Source organism: Chiloscyllium plagiosum, chromosome 4 (genome assembly GCF_004010195.1).
Source record: "Chiloscyllium plagiosum isolate BGI_BamShark_2017 chromosome 4, ASM401019v2, whole genome shotgun sequence".
NCBI lineage: Eukaryota > Metazoa > Chordata > Chondrichthyes > Orectolobiformes > Hemiscylliidae > Chiloscyllium > Chiloscyllium plagiosum.
Window position 1 is genome coordinate 95444089 of NC_057713.1, and position 15621 is coordinate 95459709.

The 15621-nt window shown below is 41.1% G+C and overlaps 1 protein-coding gene across 2 annotated transcripts in view; it reads left to right on the forward strand.

Moving 5' to 3' along the window:
- znf516 (zinc finger protein 516) overlaps window positions 1-15621 on the forward strand; it is a 126841-nt gene that overhangs the window by 91232 nt on the left and 19988 nt on the right. For both annotated transcript variants that reach the window (XM_043688637.1, XM_043688636.1), the window contains exon 4: window positions 2910-3008. In XM_043688637.1, coding sequence (XP_043544572.1) covers window positions 2910-3008 — 99 coding nt within the window. The remainder of the gene's footprint in view (window positions 1-2909; window positions 3009-15621) is intronic.

Below are 15621 nucleotides of genomic sequence, written 5' to 3' on the forward strand. Positions count from 1 at the left end.
AGCTACAGGGAGAGGCTGAACAGGCTGGGGCTGTTTTCCCTGGAGTGTCGGAGGCTGAGGGGTGACCTTATTGAGGTTTACAAAATTATGAGGGCATGGATAGGATAAATAGACAAAGTCTTTTCCCTGGGGTCGGGGAGTCCAGAACTAGAGGGCATAGGTTTAGGGTGAGAGGGGAAAGATATAAAAGGGGCAACGTTTTTCCCACAGACGGTGGTACGTGTATGGAATGAGCTGCCAGAGGATGTTGTGGAGTCTGGTACAATTGCAACATTTAAGAGGCATTTGGATGGGTATATGAATAAGAAGGGTTTGGAGGGATATGGGCCGGGTGCTGGCAGGTGGGACTAGATTGGGTTGGGATATCTGGTCGGCATGGACGGGTTGGACCGAGGGTCTGTTTCCATGCTGTACATCTCTATGACTCTATGAAGAGGATGCTCATTGGTAGGGCCATCATTGACATGGAGGTGCAAAGGCCATTCAAAGGCCAGGCAGGTAGATTCTGATTGGATGGAGGGTTGCTGGAAGAGATTGGCAGTCTGTTTGACCCCTTTCTCTTCCATGAAAGAAAGGTGTATTATATTTTCAAACTTTTTTTGCCTATATAGGTCATGTGCATTAATATGCATGCCAAAAACATCACACTGCAAGCCCAGCTAATGATATTAAGTAGGCTTCCAATGTAACCTTTAGCACAACCTGAATTATTTAATAAATGTTGTTCAAAAGAGAAATCACATCTAATTTGACATAGTGTTCTGAGACTGCCTGCACAGGTTGGCTGAGTCTGATTGGTCTGCTCTTTGCTGTGAATGGTTAATGCTATATTTGATTGATATAATCCATCAGTATAGCTGACATAGCTGGCACCACAATGTTAGGCTACTCATTTTGTGTGGAAGGCAAAACCATACTTGGTGGGGTTGATCAAAGAATCTTATTCGTGGAACAAAACATTTGTGGGTTTACTGCATTAGTGTCAGCCTGAGACAAGTATTAGAACGGGATCTTGATCAGATGGGCCAATGGGCAGATGGAGTTTAATTTAGATAAATGTGAGGTGCTGCATTTTGGGAAAGCAAATCTTAGCAGGACTTACCCACTTAATGGTAAGGTCCTAGGGAGTGTTGCTGAACAAAGAGACCTTGGAGTGCAGCTTCATAGCTCCTTGAAAGTGGAGTTGCAAGTAGATAGAATAGTGAAGACGGCGTTTGGTATGCTTTCCCTTCTTGGTCAGAGTATTGAGTACAGGAGTTGGGAGGTCATGTTGCGGCTGTACAGGACATTGGTTAGACCACTGTTGGAATATTGCATGCAATTCTGGTCTCCTTCCTTTGGGAAAGATGCTGTGAAACTTGAAAAGACTTACAAGGATGTTGCCAGGGTTGGAGGATTTGAGCTATAGGGAAAGGTTGAATAGGCTAGGGCTGTTTTCCCTGGAGTGTCGGAGGCTGAGGGGTGACCTTATAGAGGTTTATAAAATCATGAGGGGCATGGATAGGATAAATAGACAATGTCTTTTCCCTGGGATGGGGAGTCCAGAACTAGAGTGCATGGGTTTAAGGTGAGAGGGGAAAGATATAAAAGAGACCTAAGGGGCAACTTTTTCATGCAGAGGCTGGTACATGTATGGAATGAGCTGCCAGAGGAAGTGGTGGAGGCTGGTACAATTGCACAATTTAAAAGGCATCTGGATGGAAATATGAATATGAAAGGTTCGGCGGGAAATGGGCTGGGTGCTGGCAGGTGGGACTAGGTTGGGTTGGGATATCTGGTCGGCAAGGACAAGTTGAACCGAATGGTCTGTTTCCGTGCTGTACCGTGTCATCTATGACTCTAAGTAGCTTCACCTGTTGTTCAAACATTGTAGAGATATCCAACCCTTCTGAGAAACCTGAGGTAGCATGGAATCTATAATCAGAATCTACCTTCTGAGTCTGAGAATGACTATTGACAGTTGACTGTTCTTGCTCCATCTCTTGCTGATGGCCCAACCAATCACGCCCCTGTTCTTAAGTTGTATTAATTGGCATCCCTTTTTTCAAGTCTGTTTCTTTCATTTTAGTTCTGATGTGTGCAAGACTAAAAGCTGCGGCTTCTTGCCTTCTTTTAGAAATGTTTAAGTTTCAAATCACCAAGCAATTATTTATTATCATTGATTTATTAGACTTCCCAGGTTTTGCCAAGGAACTTCTGTCACTTGGTGGAAACCACTGTCAGAAATGCTGAGTTCACTCAGTGATTCTTTGACTCAAAATATCGTTTATTCAGCCAACAGAAAGATTATAGAAATATACAGCATCTTGCCCATCAGCACTGCTATTTCAGATGCAGTAGGTTTACTGCTGTTTTTCAAAGCACAGAAACTAGAATTTTCTTTCCTTTATAAGCTGTCTTGTTTGATGACACTATCATTCACAGATATCAATTGAGCCTGAGTCTTGAAGGTCTGAGCTTGAGAAGACAGTTAGATTGTAGTTGGAAATTTGAGGAGCCCATGATGTGTCCGTTCATTTTGCATTTGTCTCCAAGATCTTATGGCCAAAAGCGATAGTGAAGCAGTCATTGTGTTGATGTACTGTTAGTCATGCGATTTATGTGTGCCTGTTTGATGTGCCTACTGGAAAAGGTGGGGTAATGGGATGAAGAGTGGATCCATTGACTCTGAAATGCACACATGCCTAGAGTGGGCACTTCATAAGGCATATTCATTTGATTCAACATAATCCATTGCAGTCTCTCTGTTCTGTGTGTCTGCCATGACAGAGGCTGCAGTGATGAAACATGACAGTTGTCATCTAAGGGGCCTGAAGGGTAGCCTCATGTAACAACACATTAGACATACTAATGATGTATCATCCTGAAATAATATTCTTTCTTTATCAACTTTTCATTAATGACTGCAGGAATACTTGCCACTCAGCAGAGAGACTTAAACTGTGGAGAATGTGGAAAGAGTTTCAGCCAACACAGGCATCTCAGGACGCACATGAAAACCCATGCAGGTAAGGGGCACTATCTGTTACATTGTACCATTTCCTAATCTTTCTTGTGATTCCAATATCTCATCAATAAAGTCCTCCTTTTCCCGGTCCCCACTTAACTTGTAAAAATAACCCTGCCTATAATTGACAGACACGTGCAGATGCTTTGAGGATCTGTAATGCTAATTAATTTTGGTAGTTAAAAACTCCATATGTGCCGTAAGCAAATGTCATTGTTTCTTGGGCTGTAAAGTAACCTTTTACATATTTATCAGATGTCATTGTCACAGTTCGAATTGGACATGTAAATGAATTCATTTGCCAACAGCATTATGAAAATTAAGCATAGATAACATCCATTTTAATATACTTCAGCATTCTCACAAAGTTCAGGCTTGATTAGTGATACACCTTATTATAGATCTTCCTGACCCACTAATCACTGGCCATGCTTTACATTTGTCTAAATATCTTGAATCTGTAAGGCTGATTTCCTTTTATTTTCAATTTTGCCTTTTTCCACAAAGTTGCAATACTTATAGTTGTTTCTGTATTGTCTCTTAGTCCAAGCGCAGAAGTTTATGTCTTTCATATCCTGGGGCACACTCTTCAGAGAATTAACTTTACCTTTGCCTGAAGTTGGATTTATTTTTGTTTTGTTTTGAATGCCTGCACAATTTGGAATGCCAACAAATTGTCAGTCGGAGTTTGTGGGTCCTTGCGCATCAGTTTGTCTGTTTTGGAGCCATATTCCATTCTGCTGTTGCACCATGAGCCTGTACTGAAAACGGTTGAGTTAGCAGCTGGTTAAAGAGTGGATTTCAGATAGCTTAAATGTTGGTCCAAACCTGACATTGGCTGTGGTAGCTCATGGAGGCCAGCCTCTTAGCCTTGCCCCATGCTTGTGGATTATTCTTGAGCCATACATAATCAATTGCTTCTCTCTAATGGAGAGAGATGTCTCTGGTCCTCTGTTGGACAACAACTAATTACTAATAAAGAGGGGGAAGTATAAAAATGAGGGAAAGCACTAACACTGGAATTTCCTCGTGAACTCATGCTTTCCATCTTTGAGACACATATCTCTTTGACCAAGCTTTTGGTCATCTGACCTAATATCTCGTTATACTGCACATTGACATACTCTGTTATGTACTAAAGCACTGTAGGATATTTTATTACAATAAAGATACTAACAAATATAAGTTGCTGTTGGGTAGAAAAGATTTAATTGTAAGAACTGGTTCCATAGTCTAGTGTTTTACTCCCTTAAGTATAGAAGAGATAGGAATTAATTTGTTGAGAGGGACCAAAGGGGTAAAATATTTTGATTAGAGCTAGACCTGTCAGAAGTGAAGTCAGCTCTTACTACTTGGCAATAAGAATAGTAGAAATCTGTAACTTTTGCCCATTAAGAGGTAGGGGTGCAAAGAGGGTGGGATATCTGTTAAAATGTGCAAAACTAAGACTGTTGGACTTTTGTTAGGCCAAGGTATTACTGGTAATGGAAAAAAAAGTGGGGAGATGAAGTTAAGATGCAGAACATCCATGATTATTTGAATGACAGAAGAGGCTCAAGGAACTGAATGACTTCCTCCTGTTTCTGTGTAAAATCAGTTGTTCACTGACCCTGCCAACTATTCTAAACCATCCATGAAGCGTACTGTAGTTAAAATGTTAAGGATATACTGAATGCTTTAACATTAGCAATTTATGCATAGGCTGTTTTAAAATTCAGCAAATGCAGTCTTTAGTTTTCGACAGTCATTAAGAATCAAGTCTGATAGTTAAGCCTGCAGTGGATTTAGCTTGTGAAGAAGACATCCTTATATGATATAAGACAGTCAGATAAGTAAGTGCATCATTATAAGTGTGAATGATGCATGGGTAAGCCAGAGTGATGAAAAGTGACAGAGGCCAAATGGTAAGTAATGCAAGCATCGGGCACTCTTACTCAAATGTTTATAATTAATGTTGTCAGTGATTGCTTTCTTCAGCATAAATGTTCAAATTAAAAAGGCAGTGGCTCCAGGCAGCTATTAGCACACTCTCCAACTCTAAGTGTTGTATTAAATTGCTATTTTCTGGCCACAAGCTAACTGTCTTAGTAGCTGGTATCTTTTGTGATTGTACTATTAAATTGCTGTAATAGATTCAAAAAATGAGACTTGTGTCCTTAGTTGGCAACGTAACCTGCCTATTGCTGCATTAGATCTGTGCTGAAGGAGCATTCTGGGATATAATTACGGCATAGAATCAGACCAATCAGCCATGTTGGTGTTTATTCTCCACATGAGCCTCCTCCCGCCCTACTTCATCTCTCTGTATCACTATATCTGTCTATTCCTCTCTCCCTCCTGTAATTATCTAGCTGTCCATTGAATATATCAATGCTATTCACCTGAACTACCTCATGTGATGTTAAGATCCATATTCTAACCAAAGGGCAGCGTTGTTCGAAGTTTTTCTCAATGCAATTTCACTTTAATGCTCCAAATTTCATGTGACCTCAGAGTGAAAATTGATTTAGGTTTGGGAGAGGATGGTGGCCTTCAGCCTGTAGAGCAGTAGTTTGAGCATGGTGAGAAGTGTTTAAACTATGGGTTTCTTTAATAGAAGAACATCTACCTTTTGTTTTTTGCAGCAGCTGCAGCAGTAAAAGCCTCAAAGAACTGTCCATAAGGTCACATCCACCATTAGAATAAAATGCAACATCTCACAGCTGTTAGCACTGTGCATTGAGCAACATGGCTACTATTGCTGCCTCGTGGTTCACAACTCCATTGTCTCAGCTTAAGACCCCATCACAACCCATAGTTTGGGAAGCTGAGCAATTGGGTTGTGCAGATTTCTTATCTCAGGGTTGACATGATTTGGAGGTGCTGTTGTTGTACTGGGGTGACAGAGTTAAAAATCACACAACACCAGGTTATAGTTCCAACAGGTTTATTTGGAAGCACTGATTTCAGAGCGCTGCTCATTCATCAGGTGGTTGTAGGTTCATATCTTAAAATTGTAAGTCAGTTCTAAACAGAATTAATAACTTCTCTGCATTGTAATTGGAAAATGAAGTGGCAAAACTATGTGTAGCCTTGCCTCTGATCAGATCTACAATTTTAACTGCCACAGAGAGGTGGCTAGGCTTTGGGCAGGTTTTTGTGGAACAACAGGAGTCTCAGCCTCTGGCTGGAATCCCAGCAAGACCCCGTGCATTGTCTGTCTCAAAGAAGGCCTGCCACATCTTGTGTCACTCAGACACTTATCAGGCAACTATCGGGACATTCCCCAAGACTGAGGACCCTCGGAACAGAAGGCCTGGCTGGCGAGAGAACATCTCTGGGGGACACACACTAAACAACCCCACCGCCTGTGGCCGACGACTTCCACTCCCCCTCCCACTCCACCAAGGACATGTAAGTTCTGGGCTTCCTCCACTGCCAAATCCTAGCCTCCCAAGGCCTGGAGGAAGAACACCTCATCTTCCACCTTGGGACTCTCCAACCACATGGAATCAATGTCGATTTCACCAGTTTCCACATCTCCCATCACCCCACCTTATCCTAGACCCAACCCTGCAACCTGGCACAACCTCTTGATCAGTCCCGCCTGTCCATCTTCCTTCCCACCTATCCGGTCCACCTTCCACTCCGACCTATCACCATCACCTCCCACCTTCATCTAACTATCGTATTCCAAGCTACCTTTAACCCCAGCCCCACCCTCTCCCATGTATTTCTCAGTCCTCTTGCGCCCCCCCCCAACATTCCTGATGAAGACCTACTGCACGAAAAGTCAATTCTCCTGCTCCTTGGATGCTGCCTGACCAGCTGTGCTTTTCCAGCACCACACCTTTTGACAATGGCGAAAGCAGCTGGCTGTTCTAATACCAGCATATCTTCTGTGCCCAGCAACACCACTAGCAAGATGGTGGTTGATGCTCGTACTACACTCATAGGAGACTTCAGATCAAGGAGGGACCCAGGCATGGCTGCAGAAAGGGTGTACTGGGGTGGACATTGCAGAGGAGGAGGCAGCAAAGGTGGAGTTGGTGGTGGCCTTTAGCCCCATTCCTCTTGCCAATTCTCCAATCACACACTGGGTGTCATCCCCTACAGCTCCCCTCCCCCCAACTTCAAAGAGCCACGAGCTGTATATGCTCGTGTAAAGGCGACAATAAATTAGGAAACAGATTAAATAATGTTAATGGGAGCTGGAAGAATGGGCAAAAGAAGTGGCTAAAACTGTGGCACATAATTTCACACACAGTCATGAAAATTTATGTAGATTTCTCAAAGGGACCAGTTTTATTGTATTGATGAAATATTAACTGTAGACTAGGGCAGCGCAATGAATGTGGTTTACATGGAACTCCAGAAGGCACTTGTTAAGGTGGGGCAGAAGTTCGATGGCAACAAGGTGAATTGGTAAGACACATTCCAGAGTCAGAATCAACAAACTAGTTAACCAGAGAAAAGGCAGAAATATTGCATTTTTGTAGAACCTTTCATGATCTAAGGGGGTCTTAAAGTGCTTTACAACCAATGAAGTACTTCTGAATGTAGGAGATGTGGCAGCCAATTTGTGCACTGCAAGCTCCCACTTATGAAGGGCTTTTGCCCGAAACGTCGATTTCGCTGCTCCTTGGATGCTGCCTGAACTGCTGTGCTCTTCCAGCACCTCTAATTCAGAATCTGGTTTCCAGCATCTGCAGTCATTGTTCTTAGCTCCCACTTATAGCCATGTGATAATGACTTGTAATTTTTTTTAAGTGATGTTGTTAGAACATGCTCTTCTTCAAAACAATGCTGATGGGATCAGATGAAGATAAAATATAAAATAGAAAGAGGAGCCAGGTGGAGTCTCAGCTCTAACTTCCCACCTGAAAGACAGCACCTCCGAAACTGAAGCACTCCATCTGCACTGCACTGGAGTGTCACCAAGATTCTCCATTCAAATCTTTGCATTTGAAAGCCCCAGTCTTCTGACTCAGAAGCCACTGAGCCACCATTAGCTGTCAAATAGGGAGACTGTATGAATGGTGACCAAGAGGTTAGGTGGTGGGGGAGTGGTGGTGGGTGGGGGCGGGTGTTCATGGAGGGTCATAAAGAAGAGTAGGACACAAATAAGCACACTGATTGGAAGAAAGCATTCCAGAATGTGAGACCTAGGTGATGGGAGGTCTGGCCAGCAATGCTGGAAATGGGAGCATGTAATATATAGGAGGGAGAGTTGGAAGACCATAGCCTTCATGGATAGATGAGGATTTCAGCAGAATATGGGTTGAGGCATATAACATTACAGAGGTGGAACTGGGAGGACTTTATGATGGAGAAGATAATGAGTTGAAATCTAACTCTGGGTCGAGTAGGATGGCGAGAATGCAAGTAGTCTGATTCAGTGATTAAAAATAGGCAGAAAACCACATAGTGACAGGCATTTAAATAGAAAGCTGCCAGGACAGTCTTCCACCCACAGACACAGATGCAGGAGAGTAGTTAGAAATGACTTTGTTTAAGTCATGCAGCTGAATTGAGTGAGCAGGACCAGGTCTATTTCATCGACAAAGCAACAGCTATGATCAGACCCACTTAATTTAACCAGCCTGTCGCCAACTATGAATTAAAAAAATGAACACGCTGTGGTTTCCCATATTAGTGGGGTGTTTTACTTGTCTGAAACACAAATAACTTTTTAAAAATGTTTCAAGTGAGCTCCTGACTGGCAGGAAATGAACACTTCCATTCAAATATAAAGTGAAATGGTTGCAAAGCTTACTTACAACAATGAGTATGGAAAGTCAGTCTCCTCAACTCTGTTTTTAGCCAGTGTTCCTTTAATTTGAACTCTAAATTCTGAGCAACCTTTGTATGGCATGCGTTGATCAGATTGTGCATTTGTGCCTGAGCCATGTGGAGAAATGTAGGGGAAGATTGTTCCTTAAAATGGTAAGATACCTCATTACCCTCTCTTGTATTTTGCTACTCCTGATCAAAAAGTAATTCTCCCTATATTTACAGAGAGTATGGATTGCTTGGTGTCAACAAATAATCTTACTTGCTGTGTATTCATAAGTAAAAATAGAGAATGTTTAAAACAAGTGACTACATTTGAGGTCTTGTTAGCTCAAGCAGATCATGCAACACATTATATTGAAATAATCTATTCTGGTCAGTAGCTCCCTCACATGTATTTGCATTGGAGATGAGAATTACCTATATAGAGATCCCATAAGGCCAGTTAACAAAGTTCTTTGACTAAAAACAACTATTTAACAAAACTAGTGCACAATATCGTCTGGCTGAGGGCCAATAAAAATACCATTCTCCATCGCCTTGCACCCAAAGTACAGTGCAAAGTAACAAAAGCCATGCAGCATTCCCAAGAGGTGAAATTGCTTGACACAGATCATTAATAAGGGTATTCTGCATGGAAACAGTGAAGATTACTGTAAGTGGAGTAGACTTATAACTGACATGAACTGCACTGGAGTTATTTCTTGCAGAAGGTAGCAGGAGCCATCTCTCGGACAAGTGGTTGCCAATCTCAAGGTTAGAACATTGACGAGAACGTGTCCTAGCTTGTTCACTGAGACACAATGAGAGCATTGAGGATCAAATTAAGCCAACTACTGACACTAGAGGACTGGCTTTAGTATTGTAGAAATCTGAAGTAGTTAGCCTTTTAAAGGAAATAAAAATGAAATCTCATAGTGAACTGTTTTCCTGGCAAACAGGATAGGAAAAGGAAATAATCAGCACAATGCTGTCACTTATAGGGAGGCTGAAAATAGAAGTTGACAAATTTAGTGAGACATTAATTTCAGAATATCAGAAACTTCTTTTTGCACAAAGAATGCTGAACCTAAGCAACAGACGTCCAGTCAAAACAGTAGAGGCAGAACACCCTGCAATCTGTTAGACAGTACTGCCAGTTCTTCCAAGGTAGATAAGCTGAATGGATATCAATTTTTGGTGCAGAAAGAAGCCATTCAGCTCATCATGTCTGTGCTGGCCAAAAGAAAAAATGATCCAGCATTATCCCATTTTCTCAGTTCCTCTTCTCCAGCCTTGAATGTTCATTTAATATTGGGTAATCAACAAGGCTTTTCAAATGTGATGAGGTTTCCACCCCTATCATCCTTGCAGGCAGAGATTCTAAACCCTCACCAGAAAGAAATTCTCTTTATCTGGCCTCTAACCTTGAAATCTGATGTTTAATCAGACCTGCCTTGTGAACAGCTCTATTTTTAAAAAGTGACAAACATCCCTTGTGCCTCTGATTTTATATTTGCTCTTGTGCCATTTGTCTGTACCTTTAAAAATGTTCTACAAAATTCTTAAAGGGACAGGCATGCAGTGCCTCCAGCTTTTCTTTGTAGTCTGAAAGAGAACTGCTCTGGACCATGAAGGCTCATGGTAGTTTTGCAAGATCTTTTTTCATGTGGCAGGGTCTTCATCTGTTCGTTCCCTGTGGTCCGATTGTGGAAATAACTACTTTGAACATTATTATTTTATAGATGGAATGCACAAAAAGCCAGTTATTCACATCTGGGTATGTAATGAACTGTAGATAATGCTCATATTATTATTGAGGTAATAATATCTCAATGCTTGCCTGGTACTGGCAGCAATGGTGGTGTCATGGCAATGTCACCAGACTAGTAATCTAGAAGCCAAGCTAATTAATACTCTGGAGACTTTGCGTCATATCTTCCCATGTCTTTAATAGAAATCTGAAATTAAAAGCTGGCCTCAGTCATGTTGACTATGATAACTGTCTTTGATTTTTGTAAAAACCCATCTGATTCACTAACTTTTCTTTTCATGGAGATCTGCCACTTTTACCTGGTCTGGTGGACATATAACTCCAGACCCACAGTAATAACTTACCAAGTTAAAGAACAATTCGGGATTGGCAATAGATACTGGTCTTGCCAATTATACCTACACCCCTTGAAAGAATAAAGAAAAAAAGATACAAGCAAAATAATGGAAAGAACTGAAATGGTGGTTTTTTTGTGTGTCAGAGGTTTAATTTAAACAGTCTGAAGCAGAAACTCAACTTGAAGCATCCCATTTCTTGCTTTCAACAGTTAGAATGAGGAAGAGGTAACCAATCCACTTGAAAGACTCTGATTGGTCATTGAAATATGATAATGTGCCTTGTGAGTTTTCATCTTCATTATATTCTATATAATTAAGTTTCATTCTATATCTTAACTCATATCAGTTGGGTTTCCCTTGTAAAAGCTGGTATATGAAAGAAGGCAGGAAGGGCTGAACCCATGAGGTAAGGATCTTCGCAGCACTGCTGGTAAACCAAGAGGAGCAAGATGGTTCCAAATGATCCAGAAACCTAATCAGCTCCTGAGTAACCCATCACCTCAATAAGCAGGCACTTGCTTGTTCCCCTCCGTCACCACCATCAAACCCATTAAACACCCATCAACCTCCCCAGACTGCCTTCAGGAACCCCAGACCTTCCCACAATCAGACACCTCCATACTTGATTAGGACCACGTGTCAATCTATCTGTCACAACAGCAGCATGCATTTATATTATAGTGTTACCAGCCAAATTTGAAACTTTCTTATGAGGAGTGGTATTGTTGACAAAGACTTGCTGGAAATCTTCAAGAAGGACAGAGTGCCAGGAAGGTTTGGGGGGGAAGATTCCAAAATGGGACCAAACAATAGAGGCATGGCCTGCAATAGTGAAATGAAGGGAATTGGGAGGCGTTGAACAAAGACAGATTTTCTGGAGGATTAGAGGTTACAGAGTCATCAATGCAAATCACAGTCCAAAATGTACATTTTCTTATGAATACATATCACAGTGCTCAGATTTCTTTTGATCCTCTGTTACAAGGAGTTATTTTACTTGAAGAACTATGACAGTTAAATAGACCAAGAACGTGTTCACTACTTCCAGAAAAGTAAAACCTCACTATAGAAACTCCACAGTACTGAGAATAGGATTGTCATCTCTTTCAACACTGCTGACAGCCAGACAGTGCAAGCATGAAGCAAACAGTGTTACATTCTTCTTCTAGTACAGATGTTTATGTGGCTGATAGTTTTAGACCACGTTTTGATTTTGTGCTTGAAACATTGAATGTGACACTTTAAGAACAGTTGAGAAGTCATCTTTAGAGGCTAAGCTGAAATATCTTTGACTGAGGGGTTCTGGTGTCAAGCTAAAAGGAATTATGTCTGTCTATACCATCCTCCACTACTGGTATTACATCATGTTTGGAGAACAAAATTTGTAGCAAGCACATTTCAGGTCATATTTCAGCATATTTCTGCTCTCTTTACTGAGCAGACAATGTGTGGGCAATCCCACCTTTGCACCTTTCAGATTGCAGATATGAAACTTCCCCATTTTCTCCCGTAACTGTTGAGAGTAAAAGACACAGCATTTCCTCGACAATTTCTTCTTCCTTGCAGGAAACTTTATCTATGGCTTGTGCATGATTGCCATCCTTCCATTGCAGTGTTTCCACTGTAACTTTCAGCCTCTTGCCATTGAAATGGCCAGTTGTCCATGTTTTCCTATTCCGACAGATCTGTACAATCAGAGTACCACACCCATACTGACAGGAAGCAGTAGCCCTTCAAGAGAGGTTGCTGCTACCCTCACTCTCTGCCTTTTTAATTTTATAGCGCTCTGCAGAGCCATGAGAATCAAGCATGGAGACTTGCCATTTTTTTCGGACAAAACAGCCAAACCGTTGTGCTCATGCGGCAATCTCATCCCTGCTTTTTGCTGTGATCCTGTTGTGTTTTTGTAGCACAATTCTTTCTGAGCAAATTTCACCCCACGGCAATGCATGAGAAAAAGCAAAAGAACGTATTCACACCAAAACTGAAGTTGTAATCTGAATGTTTCACACCATAAAAATATACCAATGCTTTTAGTAAACAAAATGTGTCTTCAGTTTGTAAAGACCAAGTAAATCTCATTGTAGAAGCATTTAAACTATATATTTGTATATAATGTGAAGATTGCATAATGAATGTGAACATTTGTGCACCTAATTCAACATCACAATGCTGAAGATGTATGCTGAAGTTAGCTAAATGAATGATATGCAATTTTTAATGAATATGTATATATGCCATCTCATCTCATCTAAACTGCAGCTCAGTGAATTGTGATGTTTCCTCTGGGTCAGAAGATTGTAGATCCAAGTACAGAAATCAAACTGACATTTCAGCATGGGATTGAGGGAGTGCTGCCTTATCAGAGATGCCATCTTTAGGGTGGGATGCTAAACTGAGGCTCCAAGAAACCCTCTCAGGCAGTTGTAAAAGATCCTACGACATGAATTTGCAGAAGAACAGGGGAGTTTTCCCTCCTGGTCAACATTTATCCCTCAATTAACATTGCTAAAGTATGTTACTTGATCATTATTGTGTGTGCGGACGCCTGCTGCACACAAACAAACTGTTGTATTGTCTGCAATACAACTGTGTTAACATTTCCCAGCTGCTTTATTGACTGTAACAGAATTTGCAATGTCTTGTGGATGCAATTGGCCATTACACAAATGCAAGTTTTTCTTTTTCATGTGTATTTTATTTCAGATTTTCAGCATCTGCGGTACTTAGCTTTTGTTGTAGTTTATGATGTGATATGAATGTTTTGATTGGATTATTGTCCCACAATTCATGGAAGGAAATCCAATACGTTATTGCAACAATACTTTGAAATGTGTCTTTTCATTTAGTGGTGAATAGGTTTTGTTTCTTTGATTGCAAGTTTGACTTGACTTGCTAACTTTCCAAAAGAAGACTCATAAATTATTTCTGAAATCCCACAATGCTTTATTTCGGGTCCCAACAGGTGTCAGTTGTCCAAATTTACAACATGCAAGAAATCATAATTCATGGTAGTGACAGGTGTGTCACTGTCCAAACATCAGATCACTCATAAAAGTTGTCAAGGTTTTCCTGTTTGCAAGCCTCTTTGTCAGGAAGTTCAGCTGACGGGCTTGAAAATGCACCTTTTGTGAATCCCCAAGCAATTAAATTTTAAAATACTTGAATGGAAATACAAGATTCCCTTGGTGGACTGAGCATTCATTTGTAGTAACTTAACAAATGTTCGTCCTTTTCTTAAAATAAAATAATAGTTTGTAATTTCACACTCTGACGTCATGTATAAGAACAAGTTTTTAATGGGTACAGTATACATGGGAGCTTCCTACTCTGCCTCTGAATTGATATTATTACAAATATATTATTGAAGTCTATTATTGCAATAGCTCTCGATACACCAGATCATTTGATAAAAGAAAACACAAGGGTTTTGACAGAGTTAATAGAGAGAAACTATTTCATCAAACCATAATAAGTGCAAGAATGCAAAATTTCAAATGATCACAACAATTTATACAGCAGGAGAAAAGGCTGCTGATCAGTTGGCAGAATGATTTAGATTGTCTGAGGCACTGAACTGGAGAAAGCAGCAAAGAATTAGAGACTCCCCAGCTCCTGGATAATTCAAAACAGACACAGGACTTGAACATATTACTTTGGTTTACAAAGAAAGCATCCCTACCATATGAATGTATGTCACTTCTAGCAAGCCTATGTGTGTCATGTTACAAGTTTGACTAATTACATTAAGTTGGTTATTAACATTGGCTCTGGTGCACTTAAGATTGTTCGGCAGATGCTGCCCAACCATGAATCACATAGACATTTTGTTTTGGGTTCCAGTAGGACAACTGGATAAATATAGGCTGCACTCTGCCCATTGCCCAGCAATGAAAGAAAAGTGCTGTTTGATTCAGTCAGTCAGCCATTGAACACACTGCCTATATACCTGGCATTACACCAGCATACATGACAAGAGGTTTGCAGATGAGAGGAAAATTGGTAAGGACACAGACAAGAATGCCAAAATTCAAAAGCAGCAATCATGTGTAATGATCAGTGCAAGGTGAAAAATTTCATGTGCATGCCTTTTGTTTTACCATTTTTCAAATTCCTTACTACTAGGAAACTACCTTGTTACCTGATTTAGACAATGTTGGCACGAGAAACAATATGTAAATCACTGAGATATATGAAAATGTTCACCAATGCCAGGCATTCAGACTGTGAGTAGGGTCATTTTGCAGAGTACGTGGAAGCACTTGGGAGGGTTATTGAGGAGATATGATCAGTTCTTGGATTTACCTGAGAGTGTTGCCACATCCTGTTAGGAGTGGCATGTGAGACGGTGACCTATCCATACAAAAGCTGCAACAGGTCACTGTGGTTCTGGCGGTGCAGTAGTGGCCAGAGAGAGAGTAGGCTCTACAGGGTACCTCTGGTAACTGGGAGCCATCTTGTCTTGATCATGACAAGAGTGACAGGTCAGCCAATGCACCCAGCCTCTCTGTGTGCACACCCCCAGCACTCTCCTAGATGCCACCCCTTCGAGATACTCATCCATTCCTCTACAGCAGAACCTTTCTGTGACCTAGCCTACCTTTTCCCCTGGCATGGTTGTAGCCTGCTCCTACCCAGTGGTTCCCATTCATTACTAGTTCAAGGTATGTGCAGTGAGTATCTGAGCTGCTAGTGGATCAAGTGATGTGCTCTCTTCATTGGTATTGTAGTGATGCTGCCTCTCACTTTGT